The 25,676-nt window shown below is 55.6% G+C and overlaps 9 protein-coding genes across 9 annotated transcripts; 4 read left to right on the top strand and 5 right to left on the bottom strand.

Moving 5' to 3' along the window:
• The first annotated feature begins 9 nt into the window (after positions 1-9).
• IE81DRAFT_322545 (Cullin-domain-containing protein) lies at positions 10-3,821 on the top strand. Its single transcript, XM_025513670.1, has 9 exons — positions 10-315; positions 485-613; positions 753-1,160; positions 1,238-2,182; positions 2,246-2,335; positions 2,403-2,684; positions 2,750-3,304; positions 3,391-3,531; positions 3,601-3,821. The coding sequence occupies exons 1-9, from the start codon at positions 256-258 to the stop codon at positions 3,652-3,654; spliced, it is 2,664 nt and encodes an 887-aa protein (XP_025370413.1). The 5' UTR covers positions 10-255; the 3' UTR covers positions 3,655-3,821.
• Positions 3,782-5,204, bottom strand: IE81DRAFT_312312 (ribosomal protein S13; the record flags this gene model as incomplete). Its single annotated transcript, XM_025512454.1, has 3 exons — positions 3,782-4,171; positions 4,250-4,504; positions 5,032-5,204. The coding sequence occupies 3 exons, from the start codon at positions 5,202-5,204 to the stop codon at positions 4,135-4,137; spliced, it is 465 nt and encodes a 154-aa protein (XP_025370412.1). The 3' UTR covers positions 3,782-4,134.
• A 464-nt stretch (positions 5,205-5,668) lies between these two features.
• IE81DRAFT_288899 (hypothetical protein) lies at positions 5,669-6,031 on the top strand (the record flags this gene model as incomplete). The annotated part of the gene is made up of 1 exon (XM_025511793.1): positions 5,669-6,031. The coding sequence occupies one exon, from the start codon at positions 5,669-5,671 to the stop codon at positions 6,029-6,031; it is 363 nt and encodes a 120-aa protein (XP_025370411.1).
• On the top strand, positions 5,810-6,775 carry IE81DRAFT_93202 (hypothetical protein). The gene is made up of 2 exons (XM_025517753.1): positions 5,810-5,959; positions 6,074-6,775. Exon 2 carries the CDS (start codon positions 6,106-6,108, stop codon positions 6,601-6,603), a length of 498 nt encoding a protein of 165 aa, XP_025370410.1. The 5' UTR covers positions 5,810-5,959; positions 6,074-6,105; the 3' UTR covers positions 6,604-6,775.
• IE81DRAFT_322543 (hypothetical protein) lies at positions 6,751-8,430 on the bottom strand. Its single transcript, XM_025513669.1, has one exon. It carries the CDS (start codon positions 7,994-7,996, stop codon positions 6,947-6,949), a length of 1,050 nt encoding a protein of 349 aa, XP_025370409.1. The 5' UTR covers positions 7,997-8,430; the 3' UTR covers positions 6,751-6,946.
• A 667-nt stretch (positions 8,431-9,097) lies between these two features.
• IE81DRAFT_322541 (hypothetical protein) lies at positions 9,098-14,801 on the bottom strand. The gene is made up of 6 exons (XM_025513668.1): positions 14,332-14,801; positions 12,954-13,096; positions 12,584-12,877; positions 12,301-12,508; positions 11,086-12,235; positions 9,098-11,008 (listed from the first exon to the last, which is right to left on the bottom strand). The coding sequence occupies exons 1-6, from the start codon at positions 14,483-14,485 to the stop codon at positions 9,313-9,315; spliced, it is 3,645 nt and encodes a 1,214-aa protein (XP_025370408.1). The 5' UTR covers positions 14,486-14,801; the 3' UTR covers positions 9,098-9,312.
• Positions 14,802-15,332: 531 nt separating this feature from the next.
• Positions 15,333-17,295, bottom strand: IE81DRAFT_322540 (MFS general substrate transporter). Its single transcript, XM_025513667.1, has 2 exons — positions 15,594-17,295; positions 15,333-15,525 (listed from the first exon to the last, which is right to left on the bottom strand). Exon 1 carries the CDS (start codon positions 17,206-17,208, stop codon positions 15,721-15,723), a length of 1,488 nt encoding a protein of 495 aa, XP_025370407.1. The 5' UTR covers positions 17,209-17,295; the 3' UTR covers positions 15,333-15,525; positions 15,594-15,720.
• Positions 17,296-18,264: 969 nt separating this feature from the next.
• On the bottom strand, positions 18,265-20,025 carry IE81DRAFT_312301 (carbon-nitrogen hydrolase; the record flags this gene model as incomplete). Its single annotated transcript, XM_025512453.1, has 6 exons — positions 18,265-18,452; positions 18,672-18,809; positions 18,897-18,982; positions 19,054-19,139; positions 19,218-19,367; positions 19,441-20,025. The coding sequence occupies 6 exons, from the start codon at positions 20,023-20,025 to the stop codon at positions 18,265-18,267; spliced, it is 1,233 nt and encodes a 410-aa protein (XP_025370406.1).
• Positions 20,026-20,376: 351 nt separating this feature from the next.
• Positions 20,377-24,776, top strand: IE81DRAFT_92921 (DUF1740-domain-containing protein). The gene is made up of 10 exons (XM_025517752.1): positions 20,377-21,137; positions 21,220-21,317; positions 21,381-22,122; positions 22,185-22,253; positions 22,308-23,139; positions 23,213-23,305; positions 23,373-23,598; positions 23,689-23,850; positions 24,370-24,605; positions 24,688-24,776. Exons 1-9 carry the CDS (start codon positions 20,555-20,557, stop codon positions 24,511-24,513), a joined length of 2,949 nt encoding a protein of 982 aa, XP_025370405.1. The 5' UTR covers positions 20,377-20,554; the 3' UTR covers positions 24,514-24,605; positions 24,688-24,776.
• Positions 24,777-25,676: the final 900 nt, after the last annotated feature.

Raw genomic sequence — 25,676 nt, 5'->3', positions numbered from 1 at the left:
TTACCCTGACGCTGACTTATACCACAGACCACATCTCACTATATCACCCTGTCATTCCGTCAGTCTGAGTGGCAATCTTTACTGGTCTGACAATCTGCTTCCCCGCGCCTGGGACGCCCGCCCGCATCAATACTCGTCCGCACCTTAGCGTCACTTGGGAGACTCACCCATCCACGCTTGGTCGTCCGACATTTGTACAGTCCAGCGCTGGAGCAGCAGCAACCGTGCTCCTTCCTCTGCAAATCGTGCTGCAGAATGTCGGTACCTGCTAGGCGCACAGCTCGAGGAGGTGCTAAGCTGAAGGCTCCCAAGCGGGTTAGTGCTGAATTCCGAGATCATACGTCCTGCGCGCGGGGTGGCACGCCCTGCCTGCTTTTATCTTTAGATGGAGCCGAGGCAGGAAAGCTGCAATCACAACAAGGGTGCATCTCGGTTTATGTGGTGGAATTCAATCGCTGATACCCCATCCCTTTCTGCTCTCCAGCCTGGCTTGGATTTGAGCGGCGATGAGATGCTCAAACGCCTCAATCTGGCAATATCTCAGATCCAGAACCACAACATCTCTACACTCAGCTACGAAGAACACTACAGGTACGCTTACAATCTTGTGCTCGTAAGTGCGCTCCTGGTTGAGTGGATGAGCAATCGTCGTCCTGGATTTTGGCGCTCGTGCACTCAATTCTCTGGCAGAGGTCCGTTCCCAGACGGAATTGATGCGTTGCTGACGTTCGGCCAACCCACTGCGTCAACAGTATGATCAAGGGGACTCGCTCTACAGCGCTGTGCGCAAGCAGATTGCGAGTCATCTTGAAAGACAATGCTCGGAAGACGTGGGCCCCACGTTTCCGGCGGGTGCGAGTGTCGCCTCCTTACCTGAGCACATACGAGCTCTCTCCAAAGCTGGCAGAGATAGCAGCAAAGGCAAAGCTTCTGCACGAGCATCTTCAAGCACGACCAGAACTACCGCATCTATCGATGGGCCAAGCGCTGGATCTGCGTCCATTACACTCAGCACGGCAGGGGGCGCAGGAACGAAAGGCGACAAGACAGACGCTGCTGCTTTAGCTCAAGCAGGGGAGCGCTTCCTTCGAGCGGTTCGAGATGTGTGGGACGACCATGAGGCATGCATCAGGAAGCTGAAGGATGTTCTGAAATACGTGGTAAGTACGTCTGATTTGGCAGCCGCTTGCACGCTCTGACGTACATCTGTACACTAACGCCTTCGTGGCTTGATTAGGATCGTGTGTATGTTGCAAAGGCTCAGGTGCCAGAGATCTACGACCTAGGCTTGGAGCTCTTCCGCGACACTGTCTTGTTTGCGACAACCCATGAGATCCGCTTGCACCTCTATCACACCTTGCTGATCCAGATCCAGCTGGAAAGGGAAGGATCTGTCATCAATCGAAGCGCTCTCAAATCGAACATCGACATGCTTTCCGCTTTGGCGATGGATCAAAGATATCTCGGCTCGAGCAAGCCCAGGACTGTCTATCAAGCTGAATTTGAGCCCGTGCTTCTAGCTGTCAGCACTGAATTCTACAGAGCAGAAGCAACGCGTCTACTCGACTCTCGCGATGCTGGCGCTTATCTCAAGTACGTGGACAGGCGACTTAAGGAAGAGACGGAGCGCGTGGGCCTCTACCTCAACAACGCAACCGAAGCACCTTTGCGCGAGATTCTCAAGAAAGAATTGTTAACGCACCACCTGCAGACAATCGTGGACATGTCGGGATCTGGGCTCGTCGCCATGTTGGATCAAGGCAGAGATGATGATCTAATGCGCATGTATGCCCTATTCAAGAGGGTCCCGGAAGGTCTTCCCACGCTCAATAAGGGCATCAGATCATACATCGCGAGTAGAGGCAAAGCTATCAATGAGCAAGTCAGCAACAAGACATCGCCGCCGGCAAGCACTGCTGCTACATCAGGCTCTACGAATACGGATGCGCCATCTATCGATGGAGAAGGGCAGGTGGAACCCAGCGCGGCCGGCAAAGCGCCCAAGAGCAGAGCTGCGGCTCCAGCGAACGACGCTAACGCCGCATCCACACCTCAGGCTGCCTTGGCCCTGAAATGGGTGGAGGATGTCTTGGCTTTCAAGACTCGATTTGACCAGGTCCTGCGCGACTGTTTTTTGGATGGCAAGACGGCAGACGCGGGATGCGAGACTGCTATCAATGAGGTGAGTGATGGCGCTGTTGCCAGACGACAGCACATCTGCTAACACGGAGACCATCGATGCTAGGCGTTTGAGTCGTTCATCAACAGCAATGCAAGGGCCCCGGAATTCATCTCGCTCTTTATCGATGAAAATCTTAAAAAGGGTCTCAAAGGTGTGAGTGATCTGTCTGCCTAATTCCGCATGTGTCACGCTCACAAGCCGACGTGTCTCTTCTCTAAAGAAAACCGAGGAGGAAGTTGATGTAGTATTAAACCGCACCATCCTGGTCTTCCGATTCCTCCACGAGAAGGATGTTTTTGAGAGGTACTACAAAAGCCACCTCGCCAAGCGAATGCTCCAAGGACGGAGCGTGTCCGATGATGCCGAGCGCGGTATGATGGCGAAGCTGAAGATCGAATGCGGTCATGGCTACGTTCAGAAGCTACAAGGAATGCTGAACGACATGAAGGTGTCAGAAGATACTATGAGCGCATTCAACGAGTCCGTACACCGTACTGGACGGGTGAGTCGCAGAGTCGTGACACTGAAGACCCTTGCCACTGACAGCATCAACTCAATGCTAAATAGGAAATGCCATTCGAGCTCTCCATCAACGTCCTCACCTCGACATACTGGCCAATTTCTGCGGCTGCACAGCCTTGCACCATGGCTGCGACAATGGTCGAGGCTCGCGAGATCTTCACTAGGTTCTACCAGTCGCGACACAGTGGTCGCATTCTGACTTGGCATCCCAACTTGGGTAATGCGGATGTCCGCGTGCAATTCAAATCGCGCAAGCACGAGCTGAACGTGTCCACGTACGCGCTAGTGGTGCTGCTGCTCTTCCAGGACGTCGCGGAAGATCACGCGATCAGCTACCAAGAAATAGCCGGCAGCACCGGCATACCCGACAGTGAACTGCAGCGCACCCTTCAAAGCTTGGCTTGCGCGAAGTACAAGATTTTGATGAAGGAGCCCAAGAGTCGCGAAATCAGCATCTCTGACAAATTCGTTTTCAACGTTGGCTTCTCGTGCAATCTGGCGCGCATCAAGATCAATCAGGTCGCAGCTCGCGTGGAGTCAGCCGCAGAACGGAAAGAGACAACAGAGAAAGTCGAGGAAGAGCGCAAGAATCAAGTCGAAGTACGTGTGATGTCTGCTCTCGTCGTCCACACTTCAACATAAGATAAGAGATCGTCGCTAACGTCCAATTTTGACTCCACTGCCAGGCGTGCATTGTGCGAGTAATGAAAGATCGCAAGACGATGCCACACAACGAGCTCGTCACGGAAGTCATTCGACAGCTATCAAGCCGCTTCCAGCCCTCTCCAGCGTTGCTGAAGCGACGCATTGAGAGTCTCATAGACAGAGTGAGCTTCTGTACGTCGTGAGACATTCGCAACCTGCTCGACTGACGTAACCACCCCGACGCTGGCCAGGAATATCTTGAGCGCGCTGAGAACGCCATGAATGTGTACAACTACCTCGCTTAGAGCGCAAAGCTGCCCTCATCGTATCTCCACCCAGCACACGATCAAGTCACTGAAACTTTACACACAAGCACTCGACCCCCATACCTCTTGCTAGCTACTACGAATGCCATCCGTCACTAGTGCGAGTGTACGCGCACCCACGCAGCCAATGAACGCATGCACCCCTTGTCCATGCGACGCCTCCAGTGATACCGACTGGCTGAGATGAACGGCCCGGTTTCTACCATGCTTGCCTTGCAACACGCTCGAGCAGGCCACCGAGCCTCGGTCATGCAGGCATGCTGACAGTCAAACAGCGCGGGTCGTACTTTTGTTGCTTGGGGGCAAGAGAGCCTGAATACTGCACATGGTGAAGACTTGTGGGCGTGATGACGATGATCGGGGTGATGAGCATAGAGGAGGCGAAGAAGGATTGGCATTGCTTGACCGCTTCGAGCAACGCCAATCTGATCCTCTGCGAGTGTTTTGCGCACTCGCTGTTTACTTCTTCTTGCCCGCAATGGAGCGACCGCGACGACTGTGGTGTGTGGTAAAACGGTCGGTCAATTCAGTCTGCTGCGGGTGAAGCTCCTGTCACATTTGTGAGAAGACTCACCCAGTAGTCTTGGTGTGTTGACCACGGACACGCAAGTTCCAGAAGTGACGCAGACCTCTGTGAGCGCGGATCTTCTTGAGCCTCTCAATGTCGTCACGCAGCTTGCTGTCGACGTTGTTGGACAGAATGTGAGAGTTCTTTCCGTCGACAATGTCCTTTTGCCTGTTCAAGAACCAGTTGGGGATCTTGAATTCCGCAGGGTTTTGCAGGATGGTTACGATCCGCTCGAGCTCGTCGGAGTTGAGCTCGCCGGCACTGTAAGGTTGGATGATGTAGGTGAAGCGACAGTGAGCATAGACAATGGATGAGAGGTATGCTATGGATTGTTCTGCGGTCGAGGGAGTGTCTATCCGCACGCGGCTCGGCGCTGCGAGTCTGTCTCGCCGAAACGAAATACGAAAGCTAGACCTAAACCCGGACCTCACGGGTACGGGACGTGCTACAGAGTGCACCGGTCACTGCCAGGCAAAAGACCACGAGCATTGCGCCAAAACCGAGCGATGAGCGTTGCTGTGCAGCTGGTGCTCATGCTGAATGGCACAATCATCGATGGCTGCCTACAGTCCCAGTGTGCGTCGGATCATTCGATAGTCTTCGTTGCGAACGTCCCAATCGCGCGTCGTCCTAGCTGGAATGATTTGGAGCGACCAGTAGCTCCACGACAGCTGCACTTCCTGGACAGGCCTTTCACCGCACGACCACGTCTACCGGCTCAAATCGCACCCGCTTCTCCTACTCTCGCCTTTTCGCAATCGCCGATTTTGCCCTTGATCGACACTCACCGCTTCTCGAGCGAGACATCTGCCTTCTTGCAGACCATGTTCGCGTACCTGCGTCCCACACCTTTGATCTCGGTCAAGGCATACATGATCTTGTTCTTGCCGTCAACATTGGTGTTGAGCAGACGCAAGATGTGCGAAAAGTTCTGAGAAGGGTCGGGAGGTACGAGCGACATGTTGGGCTGAGCTGTGCTGGTGGCGCCGGTATTCTTGAGAGCTTGTAAACGTGGTCGTTGCGGTCGATGAGAGGCAACGATGGGTTGTAGAGCAGGGCTTCGAGGTTGCAAGGCTAGGCTGGCCGCATAGAATTCTCAACGTCAGCTAAGACCCACGTGGCAAAAGCCCGCGGCTGCGCGGCTGCATTTTTCGACGCGCTGCGGGGCGTCCGAGGCTCTCGTGCGAGAGCCGACTTTGAAATGCGATCACGTGTTTCTCATGCCCGTCTGCCGCGCACGCTGCTACAGGTGACGGCGAGAGCCTTTGCATCATGGGATGTCTGTGAGGGCGGTCTCCACGCCAAGATGCAGGGCGATGAGTCCTTGTGCCTCCATTCCGTTCCATAGCCAGCACCAGAAGCCTCCATAGCGCAAGAGCTTCATCGCAAACACCCCCTTCCAGTAACGCTTGCCGGGCAATTATGATGCTACGACGCACACTCGCGCTCTTGCAACAGGCGGCGACCGCCTCGACCTCCTCTGCCGAGTCGAGCCTCGCCGCAGAAGCGCAGCTTTCACGTCGAAAGAAGACCTTACCATCGCTTCTCTCCACACTACCTAAGTCAGGCGTAGGGTACAAAGTGCGGCAAAAGAGATGGGCTGCGAAAGGTGTGGACACGCTTCATGGTCAAGAATACGAAGGACCTGCCAGGACCCATGAGGAGCTCAGTAGGAGGACAGATAAGGAGCACGAATGCTATTGGCACGTCACCAAGGTGAAGCACAGGGAAGATGGTACCCCTGCGAGAGTCTGGGGACAGCTTGTTTGGCGAGGTATGTTGACCTGACCACGTGTATGTGCGCACTCCTCATGGTACCTGATCACTCAGCATTCTGATATGCGAATACAGGGCGGTTGACGATGTTGAGACCGGAACGCATTCGCGGTGGTCTCAAGTGGTCATGGGCTATCGCCAATGCCGACGCAGACCTACTCACTCTCGAGAAGACGGCCGACTCTGGCAGAAATCTTGCCAAAATTCCCCGCTTGGAGAGGATCTATGGAGCAAAAGTCATGAAGGCCAGAGAGAGTTTGGGCTTGTCACCCAAGCCTGATGCTAATGGTCCCCCAGGATTGAGAGCTTCTGCAGCTGAAATCTCCGCTGCTGTTGAGGCCGCTGCTGAGGCTGAAAGAGCTGCCAAGATCGCTGCAGAACAAGCAGCTCAAGCATCGCTGGCCGCAGAGGATCCAGAAGAGCGGCGCGGGAACGAGGGAGAAGTCGAGGAATTTGAAGAAAGCCCGGAAGAGTCCAAACAGGTTGAAGAGCCCAAAGAAGAGGCAAACCAGAATAGCATCAGGCACAAGATCGAGCAAGAGGAGGAGCGACAAAAGAAGAAGAAGGGATTCAAGTTCTGGTAATCACCTCGGCAGCTTGTCAGATGTGCACCTTGACCCTTCGCAATGCATCAAGTAGGGATCAAAACCCGGCTCGGACCGATTTGCGATGAGCCATCATCAGCGTTGGCTCACTCGTCAAGAGCTTCAGGCATTGCAAAGCTTCACAAGAGCTCGAATTTGACTGCTCACAGGCGACGTGTGCGAGTCCAATGGCAAATAAAATTGTCCTGGTGGGAGATAGACGTACACTGGGAGGTTGCAGGTATCAAAGAATCGGGATTCGAAAAGAAAGGAAATCGAAGGCGAAGTGCGCCGCAAAGCATTCGACATGATGTTAAGCGACTCGTACTGCGAGTCAAGACATTTACAGCAGGATCACTGCTGCGCCGATGCACGCGGCCAGTGCGGCGGCAGCGAGACCGGAGGCGCCAGTGTTGCTAGAGAAAGCGGAGTCGGCTGCACTACCGCTGGGAGTAATCGTCGTTTCTGCCACCGCGACTCGAGTCGTCTGAGTCTGAGTGGTGGGCGTTGGGGATGAAACGGTCGAAGTTACGACTGATGATGTGACGGTGGATGTGGTGGTGGTGCTGCTGCTGCTGCTCGAGGTGCTGGTGGAGCTCACTGTCGAGCTTGAGCTGCTTGTAGACGTAGAGTTGGAGGTGGTGGTTGGTCCTGCGCCCGAACCACCGGGAGTTCCAGCGCCTCCGAGGGCTGCCCCATTCGTGAACCTGCAGTTGGATGACGCGGGAGCAGGGTGAGGAGAGGGAACGGCGACCCCACGAGAGGTGTCGTCTTGTTGGAAAGAAGACAGACCGGGGTAGCCGTACATGATATCCTGCGCATCGTTACCGTCGCACTCCTCAAACACGCCGGATGCGTAGTTGCCAGGCATGTTGAATCCGCAGCCCAATACGTCGTAGGTGTGGCGACACAGGGATGTGGCTCGGTTGCCGGGGAAGCATGCTCTGAAGCAAAAGTCTGTTGCTGACATGAAGTGCATCCACTCGGGAGTCTGCACGTTGTTGGTGTACACTACACCGCCCACGGGATTTCCGGTTCCCTCAGCGCCGTGGGGATCCAACTCTCCTCCTGCGTCGCCGGGGGTAATGCCGATTTTGGTAAAGTCTCCATTACCAGTGACTTGAACATAGTGTGGCGTCTTGACAAAGTGAGCGCCGGTAATGGTGCCTTGTGGAATCAGCCTGGTACCGTAGCCCGACTTGGTGCAGTACGACACCACGCTGGACTCGAAATCGGCAACGGCGCCTCCGTTTGGAGGAGCATAAACGCAAAAGTCGGTCACCGAATTGATGTTGATCACGCGAGACATGGAGTTGGGATCCTGCGCCGATGCGACAGCTGCTAAGAGCGCAACAGCGGGCACGACTGCGGAGCCACGAGGAAGGGAAAGCATTGTGAGGCTTGAGATGAGACGGAGATGAGCGATGAGTAGAGGGGTGGTATGGTGTTTAGGTGGTTCCCAGGGGAGAGATAAGCGGAGGTTTGCTTTCTCCCAAGCCTTGCCAACCGAGCCCTTTTAAAGTCTTTGGACGATAGGCTCAACCTTGGTTCGTAATGATTACTCAGATGACTCAGATTGTGCTTCGACCTTCCGACGGGTGGAAGCCGCGCAGCCCCGGCGGCAGACAAATGCTAGTCGGCGGGCTCTGATGGCCTCGAGCTCACGATGCTCTCTGGCTTTCAGACAGTACGCGAGGGTCTTGTCGCAGTCACGAGTGGGGTTGCCGAACCCGGCAGATCGACCAGCGGTGCGGTCATGCAGGTCCGGCAAAGAGCACAGGGCGACAGAGCGCAGCAAGACGAGGAGCATCGATCGTGAAAAAAAAGAAGCCATGACGTGTGAGTAAAGCGAAACGATTGACGACACACGCACGCAGTCACGAGTATGTTATCTGACTGTAGCACCCTGCTGTTGCCGCACACTCATACTCTGACTATACGGCACCATCACGCTCCGAGATGCTAGCTACTCAACGCTCGTATACAAAGAAAAAGCAAGCGAGCGACTCAGATCAGTCAAGCCAACACAGAAGTAAGTTCCATCTCTTTGAATGAAATGCATGCTGGCTCGCATGACCCGTCCGTCCGTCCGTCGTCACGGAGTTCCTGCGTCGGAGGGACCGCGGATACCGTAAGCGCTGCAGCTCGTCGTCTCACCCATGCAGTGCTCCAGCGCATCCGCCCCTCTCTCTGAACGCAACAAGAAAGATCCACCGGTTCCTCCCATGCATGCATGCTAGCATGCATGCATACATCAATCTGAATGGAGTGCTGCAGCTCATGCGAAATGGCTCTGCATGCCGCTCCTCTTCCGCCTTCACCCGCGCAACGGCCGCCCTAGCCGCATATATCTGCGAAACGACGATCTCGCTCGTCGACCCTCGTGACTTGCCATCGAGCACCTAGCAGCTCTACACGTGAGGACTCCCTCCCTCACACGCGGCATGAAATGTTCAGGCCTACACCCGCGCTCGGGCAATTCCGCAAACAATATTTCGCGATCATCTCTTGGACTCCAAATGCATTCGTATAGATTCAAAGGCATCACTTGAAAAGGGGGCTTTGATGGGGGAAAGGAGAGGGAAGTGATTTGGACACTGCAGAAAACTTGTATCATGATCAATTTTGAGGACAAGCTGCTTTTCATGTGATCTAGATGCCGATTGACCAAGTCCCCTTCTATCGTGAGCGCTCTATTTACCTACCGCCTCAGAGCTCATCTGGCGAGGGCGGTCGACTGAAGCTGGTCGAATAAGGCATGCTGAAAGCAGAGCCTGCGTCGCTCTTGCCATCGTCCGTGAATTGTTCATCAAAGTAGTGTTGAGCTGTGGACCGTGGCGTTCGGGGCGTGGTAGCGCGGTAGGTCATACCGGCGCTCATGATGCTGAAGGCGACCAGGCCGGTCCAGCCACATTGATGAGATGCACCAAGTCCCTTTGCACTATTCCCATCAAAGAACTCGTGGAATTGGACCAGATTGCGGAAGTTGGGGTCAAAGTCCAGCATGGGGACGCCACCATTGCAAGGCCGGCGTCCAGCATCGTCCTGCGAGAAGATTCTGATCAGTCGATGTTGCAGCTCCTCCGCCAAATGGCCCAAGTGCATAAAGTCGCCGCTTCCCGTAGGGCATTCGATCTTGAAGTCCTCCCCATAGTACTGGTAGAATCGCTGCAGCGACTCGACCATCAGGAAATTGACCGCGAGCCAGATCGGTCCACGCCAGTTGGAGTTACCGCCGAACATCGGGCTATGACTATCACCGCTCCAGTACGCCACGCTGAAATCTTCTCCGCCCACGTGCACGCTGAATGGATGGTCCTGGTGATATTTGCTGAGCGAGCGAATGCCGTATTGACTCAAGAACTCCGTCTCGTCCAGCATGCGCCTAAGCACGAGCTCAAGGCGCTCTCGAGAGACCATTGAGAGCAGACGACGTTCGCCTTTCCCAGCCGCCTTCATGTTGGCAATGTTGCGTCCCGACATTTCTGGTCGGTTGTCCAAGAACCACTGCATACGCTTGGCAAATGAGGGGAAGCGGCGAAGTACCGATGGCTCGAGCGTCAACGTGGCGTACAGGGGTATCAATCCGACCAGGCTTCTAACAGGGATGACTTGGCTGGATCCATCTCCCCAACTGATGGCATCATAGTAGAATCCGTCGTCTTCAGACCACAAGCTCACACCTTCACCGCCCGCATCACTGTCGCGATACGTCATCGCGTCGGAGATGAAGATAAAGTGCTCGAAGAATTTGGACGCGATGTCCTCGTAGGTTGGGTTGTGCTTGGCGAGCTCCAGGGCCATGTTTAACATGTTGAGCGCGTAGAAGGCCATCCATGCAGTGCCGTCAGCTTGACGCAACTTGCCGCCCGTTGGCAGAGGCTCGGAGCGATTGAACGGTCCAATGTTGTCCAGTCCCAAAAAGCCGCCCTCGAAGACGTTCGAGCCCTCGGAATCCTTGCGATTGACCCACCAGGTAAAGTTGATGAGCAACTTTTGGAACACGCGTTCGAGGAAGTCCAGATCCTCGCGGCCGTACATTTTCCGCTCGATTTTGAAAACACGGAAAGTGGCCCAAGCGTGCACAGGCGGGTTCACGTCGCTAAAGTTCCACTCGTAAGCGGGCAAAGCACCGTCAGGCTTCATGTACCACTCTCGTGTGAAGAGGTCGAGCTGCTTCTTGGCGTACGTAGGATCGACCATGGCGAGCGGAATGCAGTGGAAGGCAGAGTCCCAGACAGCAGGGAAAGGGTACTCCCACTTGTCGGGCATGGACAGCACGTCTTCCATGTGCAGATGTCTCCAGTCCTTGTTACGAATATGTTTGCGTTCGGGTGGCGGAGGGGGCTGCCCAGGATCTCCCGCAATCCACTGGGGCTGAATAAACGTGTAGTGCTGCTTGTTCCTGCAGGCCAGTAGGATTGGCCAAAGACTAGCGTTCAGCATCCTTGCAGTCCGACGAAACGCCAAGCCATCACTCACCAAAGCATTCCAGCCAGAGCTTGACGCATGATGTTCTTCATGTCGTCAGAGATGGGACCAGAGGCGATACGCGTGTAGAACTCGTCCGCTTCGCGCTGTCTAGCATCAATAAGAGCGTCGAACGCCTCATCATCGTTGATCGTTGGATCTTGCTGTGCGCTCTTTGGCGTTAGCTTTATGCGCACTACTGCGCAGCCGCCGTTTGCAGGCACGCCTTGGAAGAAGTAATGCGCGCCCGCCTTTGTGCCCTTCTTCTCGGGATTCACATAGTCACGTGTAGGTTTCGTGTCCTGAGAAGCTTCGAAGTACTCCTCCTCCTCCTCCACTTCCTCGGTGATCTCTTTCTCATCTTCGCCATCGTCGACGGACAGATCCGAGAGCTGGCCGTTGATGCCATTCTGTTTGGCGGGGACACCGTTTGGTGCTGAAGTACCATTGGGTCCCTTGTTGGGCACCTTGACCGTCCGTGTGATGCTCCGCTTGACAGTCCGCGTCTTGCGGATCGGCTGGGGCTGATCTTTCTCGAGTCTGTGCGCAGGGACGATGTGATCATGGAAAGCGTCCTTTGCGAAAGACTTGTTTTTGCCGCTGTACAATCGCTCAAAGTTTGTCTCGTTCTCGGTGAAGAGCAGCTCAGGGGTGATCTCCTCCTCGGAAATCAACTCGGGAGGTGCGCCACGCTTGCGAGGAGGCGCTGAAGGCGCGGGACTTGTGGAGCAGTAGAGGTAGGATCGACCGAGCTCGTGATGATCCGCTTGTATGGTCAAGTTAGCCTTCTCTTCAAGGAGCGGCTTGGCTGGCTCCTCCTTGGGCCAGCTCCAGTAATTTTTGAAGAGCAGTTGAGGAATGATGTGCAGATCAGCATCCTCTGGCCCTCTGTTGTAAGCGCTGATCCGTACTGAGATCGCATTTTCTTCATCCTTGTCCTTTGCGTACTCGATGTAGACGTCCCAGTACTTTTCCTCGTCAAACAGCTCCGTGTCCGTGATCTCGAACTCGGCGACATCACGGCTCCGGTTGCGTGACTCGCGGACCATCTGCTCGTAAGGGAAGGAAGATTGGGGGTATTTGTACAGCATCTTCATGTAGCTGTGCGTCGGAGTATTGTCCAAATACCAATACAGCTCCTTGACATCTTCACCATGATTGCCTGCATGAGCGAGGGCAGGGTCAGAAAAGGTGCTTGCAAGCAACCATTTCAGCATCTGCACTCACCTTCGTTATTGGCCAGACCAAAAAGCCTTTCCTTCAGCATCCTGTCCTTGCCATTCCACAGCGCTAGACTGAAGCACATGCGGCCATGGTTGTCGCACAGACCCGCGATACCATCTTCGCCCCACCGGAAGGTGCGGCTACGGGCAACTTCGTGGGGAAAATGGGTCCAGGCATCGCCATTGCCGCTGTAATCCTCGCGGACAGTACCCTAACAAGCGCCTGTGACCATCAGTCTCCGTCATAGGTCGCTGTTGCTGCAGCGACGTAAATGTGTTTCACTCACCCACTGCCTTTCGCTCATATAACAGCCCCATCGCCTCCAATGCCGCTCCTTTCTCACATCTTCGTCGAGCCTGCCCTCCTCGGCGGTCTGCCAAGTTCGGTCTGTGGCATTCGCTTCGATGGCGCGATCTATGGCGCTGGTCGGCCCACGCGCGTGACCTACATCATCATTGCTACCCTCCTGCCCATGCCGGCCAGTCCGCTGCGCTGAGGTTGGTGTGGTAGGAACGGAAGACATATGCGACTGCGAGCGTTGATGATATGTCTGAGGCCTGGCCGAGTAGTGGCTAGGGTTCTGCGAGGCGATTACGGTGTTCAATGTATGAGCGCGCGGCGAAACGGGCCAAGCTTTCAGCACAGCACGTACTCACGGTGTATGGACTGCGAAGATCAGGGTGATACTCTGCTTGGTGAAGGGCGACGGAGTCGCGCGAGTGGAAGGATGGTCGTGAACTCGAGCGCGGACGCTGGTAAGCTTGAGAGTCTGCAGAGCCTACTACTGTAGCTTCGGACTCTGTTGAGGCGGGTGAGTAGCAAAGTGGTCAGAAGCGACGCGACACTCGAATAAGCGACAGACTGATGAATAATGATGACAGCGCCATCAGAGAGCGTAGCGCTTATATCTGAATGATTGCGATTGCCATCAGAGCAAGCTCGTATTGCTGCTGGGCCTCTTGCAGATAGAGGCCCGTATCGTGCATCGCGATGAACATGCAGCGCACGAAACTCTCATCGACTCGTGACTGCTCGATCGCGAGCAGGGGGCCCTGTAGAGCGGGCTAGGTGCAAGGTTTGTGGCTGCGAGGCTCTCGATCATCTACGCGTGTTGGCTGCGCAAAGCTATACAATCACGAATAGGGCAGAGCGCTTCGCCCAACTTGCACGCCCTAGCTCTGACAGACATTTTACACGCCGTGCACGCGCAGTGGCAGGGTTTCTGCGCTTTGCTACGTCTGCTGCATGCAATGCATGGCCTTTGCTGGCGGGCAACGAAGGCGGCCGCGCGAGGATCGCTTCGTCACGCGCGCGGATATAGGTATTACACGCGCGCGAGAACGCCCCGCGCCCGCCTCTGTCTGCGCGCAAAGCTCAAAACTCATGACTGCGATCGCGGAGGGCGGCAGGCGGCGGCTGCTGATGAGGGCATGGCGCGCTATGTAGCTGCCGGCTGCTGCTACTCGTGACTTGTGCAGCAGAAAGCTGCTGTGCGTTGGGGTCACCATGCGCCAGCTTTGCTTGGCTTATTCGATGCCCACTGCATGTGCTGTGTGGTGCGCGACATACGCACACAGTCATCCTGATGCTGTTTGGACCCTCGCACCGGTGCGGTGCAGACAGACCACGGATGCTCTCGCTCGAAATCTCATCAGACTTCCCGACCAGATCCAGTGCCTGATGCTCAGCTCTGGAGCGGAGCAATCTTGAAGCTCACTCGTGACTAGCAACCCTAGAATGCTGCACTGGTGACTGCATAACACCTCAGCTGTCCGCCGCAGCCACGACTTGTCCGGAGAGCAGCGAAGCCGTTGCTGACATAGACGTGCACTTGCTCCGACAGGGCTCCGCTTACCTGGTCCAGAGGGCGCAACAAGTCTTCTGATGAAGCGCTCGTCGGTTCGCAAACGGACTGACCAGCTAGCGTATTGCGCGCAGGTGGTTTGGCACGACTCCTCCGCGGTATATAGTCACCGATTCTCTAATGCTCTGCCAACAAACGGGCCATGCTCGAGTCCCGCGTCGTGCACTCACGCTCTCGCCTCTTCCTCTGAGGCTGTGGATGATCCGATTGAGAACGATTGAATGCGCGATGAGCCCCGCCGCCAGGAATGTTGATCGTCAGATTCGCCTCTTCATCTTCCTTGTGATCGCTTTGCGTGGGTGTACGGCGACCACCAGAGGACATGATGGGCGGCAAGTCGGTGTGCGATGCAGTGGGTCGAAGAAGAGCTGGTCCCAAGGGTATAAACGTGTGCGAGTCGCTCTGTCTACTGCAGGAGCGGGAGGACAATGAGGTGGCTATGACGAGGACCTCATGCGAAGGAATCAGGGAGAGTGGTGGAGGAGAGATGGGGTATCGAGTCGGCACAGACGAGATCTATGAAAAGGGCCTCCAAGGCTTGCGACCGAGTGTATGCTCTGGCATTTCCCCTTGCCTCGCCGAATCACGAATGCAGGGAGCACCGAGCGGCCTGCAAGAATGAGGGCAGCCGGCACGCTCATCAGGGCTAAATGACGATCGCTGATGTGCCTTCATGCAGCAAAGGCCCCCTTCGGTCATTTGGCGGTGCACACTTGCCAAGGCGAGAAGACCGCGATCGCGGTCAACGCGGGGGCGAGCCTCCGCGATCCTCGCTGCATCCGCGCTTGTATGCGCGCGGTGTGGCGGGCGCGCGAACTACGATGACCTGCGTGGCTGCCTGCATGCACGCGCCATCCATGCAGCAGCAGCAGCCTATAGCTCCAGGAGCCACAACCGTTCCTGTAGCAGATGTTCTCAGCATCGCAGAGGGTGTGCATGATGGGAATCGAGGATCATAAGTCTGGATACGAACGCGGATTGGTCTTAGCAGTCACGAGCATTACACAGTCATCTATAAGTCTTGATTCGTCTCTGTCGACAAGCGTTAGATGCCAAGCTCCTGGACACGCTTCCAAGCCCATTCGCCAGGCCCGCTCAACATCTCTCGAGGCTGCTCAAGAACGTTCACACGCGCATCTCCCGAGGCCCGCAGTTCGAGAGCGGAAAGGGACGGACAAGGAAGAATGAGTACGCATTGCAACGACAATAAACGAAAGATGGCTGAATTGAGATTGTGTGCAGAGCCAGAATGGCGCTTCAGTCGTGCCTAATGTGGTGCATCTTCATCGTCCGCAAAATGACTTGCGGCCCAAGGAGAGCGCTTGCGGATTAAGTCGCCCTTGGCGTAGAAGAACCAGGACACGCTATGATATTAGGGTTGAAAGGGTGTCAGAGCAGCCCTGTCCGGCCGTGCGCGGGAGGCACTACTCACGGGATGAGTGGAATGCCCAGACAGGCGACCAAAGTCGTCGCCCAATGTCTTCCGAGGCTGTCGAAGCAGGTAAGATGCAGCGCGATTCAGATGAGTCAACCTGTCAAATCTCGCTTCGCGCAACAACTCACTTTTCGTACATGGGAGCGCCGGCCAGAGGTAGAGCCGCGCCAAAGATGTTGCGCACGAGGACCACTGCGCCTAGCGCACTAGCAGAGTATTCCCTGTAGGAATCGACTGTCCAGGACAAGATGCCAAATAGCACAAAGAAGAAGCCGAGACCAAAGACGGCCGCCCCGATGAGGGGCACCACCGGGGAGATGGACGGGTAGCACGTCCACGCGAAGATGAAGAGGCCCACCGGAAGCAGACAGCACCCAATCGTGCCTCCCGCCATTCGAGCTTCGGGGACACTCTGTCCTGCTTTCTTGATTGCGCGCTGATAGAATCGCTCTTGGGTCCAAGGGTACAGCGCTAGGCCCAAAGCCTCGCCGATGATGAAGGCCACGAACGTAAGCTCGACGAGGCCGGAATGCTGGATATTGTAGCCATCGCCCGGACCAAATACGATGGTGAAGGCATCATTGAAAAGAAAGATGAGACCATATAGAAGTCCGTTCCATATGCTACCAAACGCGGTGATGGGCTCGGTGAAGAGGAAGAGGATAGGTCGCGCCAAGGATGTCTTGATCAAGGTGAAGATAGGCTTTCGCTCGTCTCCATGCGTCGAAACGTAGGACTCGTCGCCCGTGCTTTTGCGGATCGCGTGCGCTTTTCTGGCCAGGATGATATTGTGCCTCGTCTCCGTGAGCGTGAAAACGATGAGGAACCAGTGCACCCCCATGATGAGCAGACTGGTGAGGTAGTGCGTCCATCTCCAGCCTAGCTGTTGAGCGATGAACCCGGCATACACATTGCCGAATGGAGGGCCGATGCAGGAGCCAAAGACATAGACGCTCATCGGCACGCCAGATTCGTCCCGGGCGAACAGGTCCGAAATTACCCCTCCAGTGTTGGCGAGCGGAGGACTACTGAAGAATCCAGTCAAGAAGCGAAAGACGAAGATCACGGGCGCGTTGGGTGCAAACGCCACTCCGAATTGTAGAAGGACAAACAGGGCCCAACACCAAATATATATCCTTCGTCGTCCGAAAGTCTCCGATAGTGGCGCAACCACCATCGGTCCGACCGCAAAGCCGAGCACGTAGAGCGACAAGCCCGCGATGGAAAGCTCGTTGCTGATGCCGAACTCTTGCTGGATCTGTTTCTGGCCTGTAGAGTAAGCGCTAGCTTGAGAAGCAACCAGGATGTTGAGCCAAGAACACAGCAGAGTCAAGTACCACTTTTTCCCACGAGACCAATTTCGTGGATTATCCTTGTCATCTTCGCCGGCAAATGTGATGATCTTGGTACCATCTTCGTGTGTCTTGTACCAGGCCCCGTGAGCAGCCGAAATGCCAGGCGATGGTGTGCGGCCCTTCTCATGAGAGCGCTCTGTTCTCAATGGAACGCCGGTCGCAGTCTGATCGCTGCCCTCTCTCTCCAAGCCAGATCCTTTCTCAACCGTCTGCGACGCGATAGAACTCCTCTCGACGTCTTGTGGAGTGAGCGCCATCTTCTGTGGCCGCTCGAGCTGGAATGCTTCGTGGTGATGGTGGTTGGGACGAAGAGACTCTGCAGACCCTTAGGTGATATGCAAGGTCTGCCCCTCAGCGTCCCACGCCTGCGGTAATCTCAGCAAAGGGCCTCGCTAAGAAGCTTCAGACACTCCGCACGTCTGAGTTGCGGCAATCCATGCCTACAGTTGAGTCGATCCGCGCTGCCCCACAGAAATTCGCCGTTGTGGAGGCGGATGCGGACAAACCCTGCGGCAACTCGGCCGGAGCCCCACTGCCATGGTTCGATCCGCACCCATTCGGAGTCGCGAACTGTTTGAATTCTCCCGCGTTTTTGTTCATGCCCCTATCACTCTTGACTACGCTTGAGATCTGTGCAAGTGCACTGCAAACACAAACACTTCCGGAAGAGAAGCGCGAGCCAAGGCTTTTAGCTCACCCTACAAGCAGATCGGAAGTCGTGTGGAAACGCGCGCGCTGCATTCGACTAGCGCTGCCAGATGTTGTCATGCATGCTTCTTCGGCCGCCGGCGGCTGGTTCGCTCCACGAGCACAAGGCTGTCTAGTCAGTCACGAGCCGTCCCAAAACACCGGCACATTTCACTCTCCCGTTCCTTCCGTTCCTTCGCTGCAGATGTACACCCGCACATCTTCGTACCTTTGTAAAATGCGTCATTAAGCAATTGCATCGAGTGGATGCTTAGACGAGACGACCTAGAAGCTCACAGCATTGAAAGCAAGTCATGAGACGCTAAGCGCAGTCGCTCGAGGCAGCCAAACGTGGACAGGAGCCCGTTTCTCAGTAGTGCCGATGCATGCAAGGACAGCTGACGGCCTTGCGTGCATGCCGCATGGTGAATAAGAGGATTTGCTGTACGTCGCTACAAAAGGACATTTTCGCCGGATGTTCTCTTTGCCGGCGTAGTATAGCCGCTAGGAAGGGACCTGGCTCCATGCACTGGTCGGCTTCGGCCATCTGACTCGTACAGATCATCACCTTTGTCTTGGTAAGTCGACGGAATAACATTCGCGTTTGATGTGCGTGAGTGCGCCAATCAATGTGCCACCGTAGCTTTGCCCAAGTCTTCTCTGATCTTGTACACATCGCGAGCGTCGTCGAGAACTCTGAGGTCCAAAGCTGCGAGCAAAAGAACTTCCTTTTCATCGTTCACCACCGCCACTCGACCCAAGAAGGGTGCGCATACTTGCGATCTTCCCACACCTATAGGCTCTTCCTGCTCGTCTGTAGCGCGACACGCCGTCAGGTCCTTCTCCGCTAGCGAGATGTGACCTACAGCATCTGCAGGGGCCTGTATGCGCTTGCCATCGGAGGTGGTGGGGATACCCGTAGGCTGTATCGTAGGTCTGCCGCCAGCAGGCGTGGGAAATAGCGTTGGTCCAGCTCCTTTGGCCGTCAAGACTGCTCCATCACCAGCTTGATTGCTTGCGCTTGGAGAAGAACCTCCAAAGCTTCGATCAGCCTTGGATGCATCATCCAGAGGTCGACGCAGATCTTCTCCGGATGGCCAGGACGCGCCGCTCACATTACACATGGCAACCACGCACTCGTTTTCGATGGCTCGGGCAAGGACGAGCGAGTCTGCGTGCGCACAGACGTGTATCAGCGCATCGTCAGCCGGGCACCTTGGCAGGTGAGAAAAACAGGTGCGTCGGTAAGCTCACTCACCTAGCAAAGCGCTCTCTCCATCCTTGTTCCACCGCAAACCTTTCGCACCGGCATCGGTGGCGTACCAGCAAGTGGGCACAAAGACACTAATCAACGGCGTGCAATGTCAGCTTCTGATTATGCCCGCCACTCCTTTTGCGCGTCGAGTGTGACCCACACATCTGGTCCGACCATTGGTCCTCCCCGAACATCTGCATTTGGCTCATACAGCTCCCTGAACGCTTCTGGAAAGCCCAAGTCCCACTTGAAGCCGCAAGTAGTAGACTTGTGCGTCAGCCGGAATCACAGATCATGCAGCACTCGATAGGAAGGCCGGCGCACGCATATAAGCATTCCGACTTTTAGTGACCGCCCCGCCTTGGTGATGATATCGAACGTTCGAGGGGCCGGATGACTTGAAGCGGTAGCGGAGGTCAGAACGCTACGCTCAGGATGCCAAAGGTTCTGTGGTGCGCATTCGAGATCAATGAGCTCTCTTCGAAGTGTCAGGTGCTGGTCGTCGATCCCAGTCTCTACTCGCCCGTTTGGTATATGAACCCTTGACTTGACCATCTCTACCGACGTAGTAAGCGGTGTTGAAGACATCTATCTGGTCTGGCGCTTCCGCGCGTGCTTGCGTAGCGTCCTTCTCACCCCTGTGCGGCGCATGATGCTTGGTTCGCTCCTGACTTTGAGAAACATGAGGTCCAGCTTCGACGGCCGTACCGCTGACAATATCCAGGTCGAATTCCTTTGCGATGCTCGCAATTTCCGACAAGAAGTGGTCCTCTCGCAAATGAGCATCCTGCACGCCTCCTTTTGGCTCTCCGCGTTCCGCGACAGCTCTCCACTGATCGTGCGTGGCTCCGCTCAAAAAATATTCGGGCAGAACGAGCACATCGGCCCCTTGATGGGCAGCCCTTTTGGCGTATGCGCGCACGATCGCCAAGCCTTCCGCTTCGGCGTTGTCGGAAGAGGATGGTGTGACTTGTGCGAGAGCTATACGGAGCTCGGATCGAGGAGACGCGGATAGTGTGCTGGGTCTGTGGATGCCGAAGGATCCTGCCAGCCTGATGTTGTGGGACGCATCATCGGGAATGGGAGCGCTAGCGGACACTCCCGCTGCTGTTGTGCTTCCGGCTCCTGACATGACTGCAACCGGTCACGCAGGTGGATTTTGGACTGCCTGGTTGGTAAGATGGCAGGAACAAGGAAGAGTCTAAGGGTACTGCTGTTCTACGCACATGGATACACTCACACCCACCCACACGTCTGAGGAAGGGTCGCGCACCCGCAGACATGCTGTTTGGTTGCTGACGGGAGGCGCAAGTCGCCGTCCTGAGTCAAGAGTCAGCTGTAGGTGAGCTTCCATCACGCGTGTGGAGGTCTGGTTGATAGCCTCCACGTGATCTGGACGCTGCAAGGGCTCGATAATTTGTGATTTCATGAAGTCAAAAGTCAAAGTGTAGAAACGCATCCCGGGTGCACACATGCACATATACACACACATACGCACACTTGAGTTGCCGGCGAGGGTTGAACATCCTGAGGAGACTGGTCGTTCCAACCTGCTCCACGTCTATCATCGCCGTCATCACAGAAAGGCAGACTGAGTGGTCAGGAGGAGAGGCACGGGTGCTTGGGAGAAGACCTGGACGCCTTGTAGGCGATTCATCGCCATGGATGCAGCGGAGGTTCCAAGCTTTGGTTCTTTTCAGTTGCCGGATGCAGTCCAGGAAGACCGAGAAGAGCGTTCAAGAGATGCGGGCAGGAAGGCTTCTCGCTCTTCCAAGCATATGAGCGCTTTTGAGAGCTCTTCTTCGCGCCCACAGGGTGGAGAGGAAACGCAGAGCAGCGCCAACTGGAAAGATCAAAAGCTCAAGTCCGGTCATGAGCGTCATAATCGCAGTTCTCACTCCAGCAAAAGGCGACGCAGGCACGATTCTGAGAATGAGAGTGACGCAGACCGCTCAGCAAGAAAGCTGCGCTCCGCGCGCAATCGCGATGAGCGCCGTGCATCCAGATCTCTCAGACAACTGGAGACCGAGTCGCGCTCGGTTAGGCGGCCAGAGTCATCCGAGGAGTATATCGCAAGGGTGTCATCTGTACACACAGCATCACATGTGAAGCGCAGCGTGTCCAACGAAGTGAATCTCCAACATCTCGAAGATTCCTACTTTGTAGACGCGAAAGGTGACCACAAAGCTGCGACATGTGGCGGGTTGAGCGCGAGCAAGCTGCCTCGCTACCAACGCTTTGGGGGTGAGCATGGATGTGTGGACGAGGCCTCCTGTGTCTCACATTGTAGCCGAGCTGATGCTCGGACCGATCGAAAAATACACAGATGGCTGTGTGCTCGGTCTCTCGAGATCTCTGCGGATCTCGTTCTCCAGCGCTCGGTTGGACGGCAAGGTGCTCGAGATACTTCCAAAGGGCGGCAGGGTGAGTCACTAGCTTGGTGATGTGGTTTTTGCTGCCTCTGAAGATTCTCTGATTCCGCAACAGAGAGTCCGCTACCTCGACAAGGAGGAGCGCTGGCGTGCGCGTCAGCCCGCGCCACTTCGGATCGCCCCAGGAACCAGTCCGTCCTCTGCGGCATTTGGAGAGTATGAAGCGCTGAGCGAGTCAGAGGTGCGAGGAGGAGCTCGGTCAGCATCCGATGACGACCCCCTTCCGGACTATAGAGACTTTCATAGAAAGCGCACTTCGGCAAGTCCTAGACGCGATAGGCGTGAAGCCTCGCCGCAAGACACGTCAAATAAAGTGGAATCAGACTCGGCTACTATCCTGCGAGCTCGTGTGTCTTCTTTGGATGTGCGAGTACGCGAGGATGCGTCAGATGTCGAAGGTTGGCTGCAGCTCGCCCACGTGCAGGCCCAACTGGTCAAAGCTCTAAGCTCTTCAGGGAATCAGAGCATACGAGGCCATCATAGGCAACACCGCGCCGGAGCCGAGGCATCTCTGGCCGTATTAACACGTGCAAGGCGCTCAAACCCGCGTAATGCATCCCTGGAGCTCGCATACCTCCGTAAAGGATCTCTGATCTGGGAGAACGAAAAATGCGACAAGGAATGGAGTGCGCTTTTGAAGAGCGGCGAGATGCAGGGGCAGAGGTTGGGAGCAGTGTGGGTGGCGTATTTAGAGTGGAGCTCTCGACAAGCTGGACCCTTGTCCACCTTTTTGGAAGCGGTCACGAAGGGTCTGAAAGCTCTCTTGTCAGCTACGTGGAAAGCGCAGCTATTCGAGGGTGAGCACAGCCTAGTCTCTCCTTGCTGTGGTAGGCTTCTGAGACTGTTTCCTCCTCTGCAGAGCGACAAATCTTAGAACAAGCACTTGTGACGCTGTGGACGACAGCTGTGAGGCATCTTTCTGAAGCTGGTGAGTGCCGATGATGGCCACGGGTCGCAGCGTGTCGCTGACTTGCTCCTCCAGGCTACTATGAGAGAGCTTTTGCGTTGGTACAAGCGCAGCTTGAGGTGACCTTTTGCGCACCTTTGGGACTTGAGAGCCAAGACGAAGAATCTCACGAGCGCTTGATAGATAGCTTCTCTCAGTTTTGGGACGACGAAGGGCCGAGGATTGGGGAAGAGGGCGCTAAGGGGTGGGCGAATCAGTATGGCCATCGGGACGTGCCCGATGCAGGTGCATCAATGCCGTCCATAGATCCCTCGTCCCTCCCTTACCGGTCCAGCAAATCTGATGATAGCGTCCCATGGGTCGAAAGGGAAAGGGCACGAGCAGGTCTGCGACAAAAGCCTGCGCGCGCCACCGCTACACCTCTCCACGGCGAAGACGAGGTAGATCCGTATGCTTTCATCCTGTCTTCTGACGTGGTCCAACTTGTGGCGGTGCCTATCACGGCGCCCGCTGTCAAGTCGCGCGTTCTGGACTTTGCGCTCGGCTACCTGGGAATGTCACCTGGCATAGCCTGGGCTGGAGATCCAGCTCAGAGCTCCGCAAAGTTTCAGGGCGAGACTCGAGCGGGTCCGACAGCTATGTTGGCCTTACAACAGCGCTTCTGGCCCTTCTCTTTGTCGCCAACAGGCGGAACAGAGTCTGATGTACCGCTCATCGCCAAGACCGAAGGCGAAGTGATGGGAGGACTTCGACAAAACAATTTATCTCAGCCCTTTGATGTCCCGATTACCTGCTGGGCCCCACGACTGCCTGAGCTGTATTCGACGAGCAGAGTAGAACTCGGGAGTCAATGGTTCACGAGCGTGCGCACTGATGACTTGCAGCACGCAGATCTGGAAACTGCCAGGTGAGCCAAGCGGATCGAGTAGCTCCCTGGAGGCCAACTACACCTAGCTCATGAGATGTCCGCTTTATCGCAGCAATGTCTTGGACCATCTACCTCCCGACGCCGGTGGTCTTTCGAGAACAATTGCTCGCTTCGCATTTGAGCACGCCACGCGGGGTCACAAAGCGTGAGTGGAGCAATGGTGGCACTTCAGCTTCCAGCAATGCTCATGCTTCAGATCGCGTTCATTGTAGAGCAAGGTCATTAGCGCGGGGCGAGCTCGACGCGAATCGAGACAGCATGGAGCTGTGGCACGCTTTTGCTTGGCTGGAGGAGAGCGCTGGGAAGCTCGACTCGGCACGTTTAGTATATCGCAGTGCGCTCGATAAGCTCCGGGCTGACTCACGCACGTTGGCGGTCTCTGAAGCGCTGCCGATGCTGCGAGATTGGGCAGAAATGGAGTGGAGGGCTAGACAGAATGCGAGTGCGATCGAGGTCCTTGCTCGCGCAGCAACTTTCCTGGACCATTCGCGCGAGCAAGGGGCCGCTGACCCCAGCGCACTTCGCCAGTCCTTCGCTGCGAAGGGCGATCTAGTATCTCCGATGGCCAGGGGTGCTATTATGTCGTGTCGAGCGCTTCTCGAGCACTTGGTCGAAGGAGGGATCGAATCTTACTGCAAGGTGATTGAACATGCGATGGAGTATCTAAAACACGGAGAGGACGCACTAGAGGTGCGTGCTTGGTCTTCGCCAAGGTACGCGGCGCTCGAGTCAGTCTACCTGTCACAAGGACGCTTTCTTTGGGTCTACACCAACCGAGAAGAGACGAGGTCAACAGGCTACAGACCCCTTACCGTGCGCAATGCACTTACCCGCGCAGTGCAAGCATTCCCAAACAACACGGCGCTTTTGTCTCTACTCGCTGCTCACGAGATGCGTGCGAAAGTGGAAGGACATCTCAGATCAGTCCTTGAGCGTCACGTGCTCCCTCACTCCGAGTCAGCTCTTGCAATGTCGGAGCATCGCACACTAGCTGAGCACGCCGCCCGGCACAGTCAAGCGGAAGCTTGCTGGTTGTTTGCCATCTACTCGGAGCTCAATCTACGTTCGCACCCAAATGAGCACACGATACGACACTACTTTGAGCGCGCTTTGACGAATGACACGTAGGTGTCGGCAGCGTGACGCCCGCACCGTAGTCTCATCTGCCCATCGTCTCGTTCTGACCAACATCCTTGACTTTCCCTGCAGCGCCTCGATCTCTTCTTCGGCAACTTTGTGGCACCTTTACCTCGGATTCGAGATACGCCTCGCCATCAGGGCGGACAGATTTCGTGGAGTAGATGCCCACACGAGCAGCTCGGACGAGGATGTGTACCGCACAGGGCGTCGTAGAAGGAGAGAAGCTTCGAAGCAGCAGCGACAGGCGAGCGAGAGGGCCAAAAGAGTGCTCTATCGGGCCATTCGAGCCTGTCCATTTAATCGAGGTGCGTCCGACCGATAGTGTCGCTACACTCCAAAAGTTCCTATCCGCTTGCTCACAAAGATCTGCTTTCTCCCCACGCTTAGAGCTGTATTGGCCAGCTTTTGAGCCTCCTCTTTCGCAGGTGATGAGCCATTCGGAACTGGTCGATCTGGCACGCTCCATGAGCGAGCGCGAACTTCGAACTTTCAGTAGCTTCACAGACCTACCGTCGCGAGATGGCCAAAGCCGTCGACTCGGAGGGGGACTAGATTCAGCGGCTCCTACACAGGATACAGTCAGAAACAAGCAAGAGCCTCGAGAAGACTCTCCGACGCGCATCAAGCACGAGTCTCTGGAAGAATTCTCCCCTCGCATCAAGCAAGAAAGTTTGCATGAATTCGATGGATCGCAAGAGACAATCGAGCTTGCGGAGATGGAAGAACGCCGTCGTTTAATGCCTTATTGAGCGGCCACATCGCTCCAGAGCGCTTTCTGCACTCATTCTGTTGTAAGCCACACCTTTCGCTCACGAATAAGTGACGGTCGTCACGCAGACGCCTGAGACGCATCAGAATCGAGTAGCAATAGCATTTCGCCAGGAGATGCGCATGTACAGAGACAATTTTGCCGCGCCGAAACGAGTCAAAGACGAGCCAAGGAGAGAGTGATGGACCCGTGAGCTTGGAAGGGGGAGAGTAGGGAAGTCGAAAATGGAGAAAGGGTGGGATGAAAGATTGCGCGCGAGTATGCTCGTGATCGCGATCGGATGACGGAGAGAGAAACACCAGCCGTAGCGCGATGCGTGAAAAGTGACGAGACGGGCGATTTGGGCTTTCTCGAATCCAGTTGGACAAGGAGAGAGCTGAGAGCGAGACAAAGAAGGCATTTCGAGTTGGACGTTTGATGGTCAAAGTTGGTGGAGGAGAACGAGGACCCTCGATGAAGCTGGCTCTTGGAGGTGACGGGTGACGCGTGGCAGGTTGGGCGTGGAAAGACGGGATTTGAGGTCGACGACATGGCGTGTCTGGTTTTGTGATGATGTGATCCGACTGCAGTCCCATGTACACGGTGATAAGACTTGAGTACAGACATC

Source organism: Ceraceosorus guamensis, assembly GCF_003144195.1.
Source record: "Ceraceosorus guamensis strain MCA 4658 unplaced genomic scaffold IE81scaffold_21, whole genome shotgun sequence".
NCBI classification, from domain to species: domain Eukaryota; kingdom Fungi; phylum Basidiomycota; class Exobasidiomycetes; order Ceraceosorales; family Ceraceosoraceae; genus Ceraceosorus; species Ceraceosorus guamensis.
Note: the sequence above shows the minus strand (reverse complement) of the source record. Positions and strands in the feature narration are given on the sequence as shown.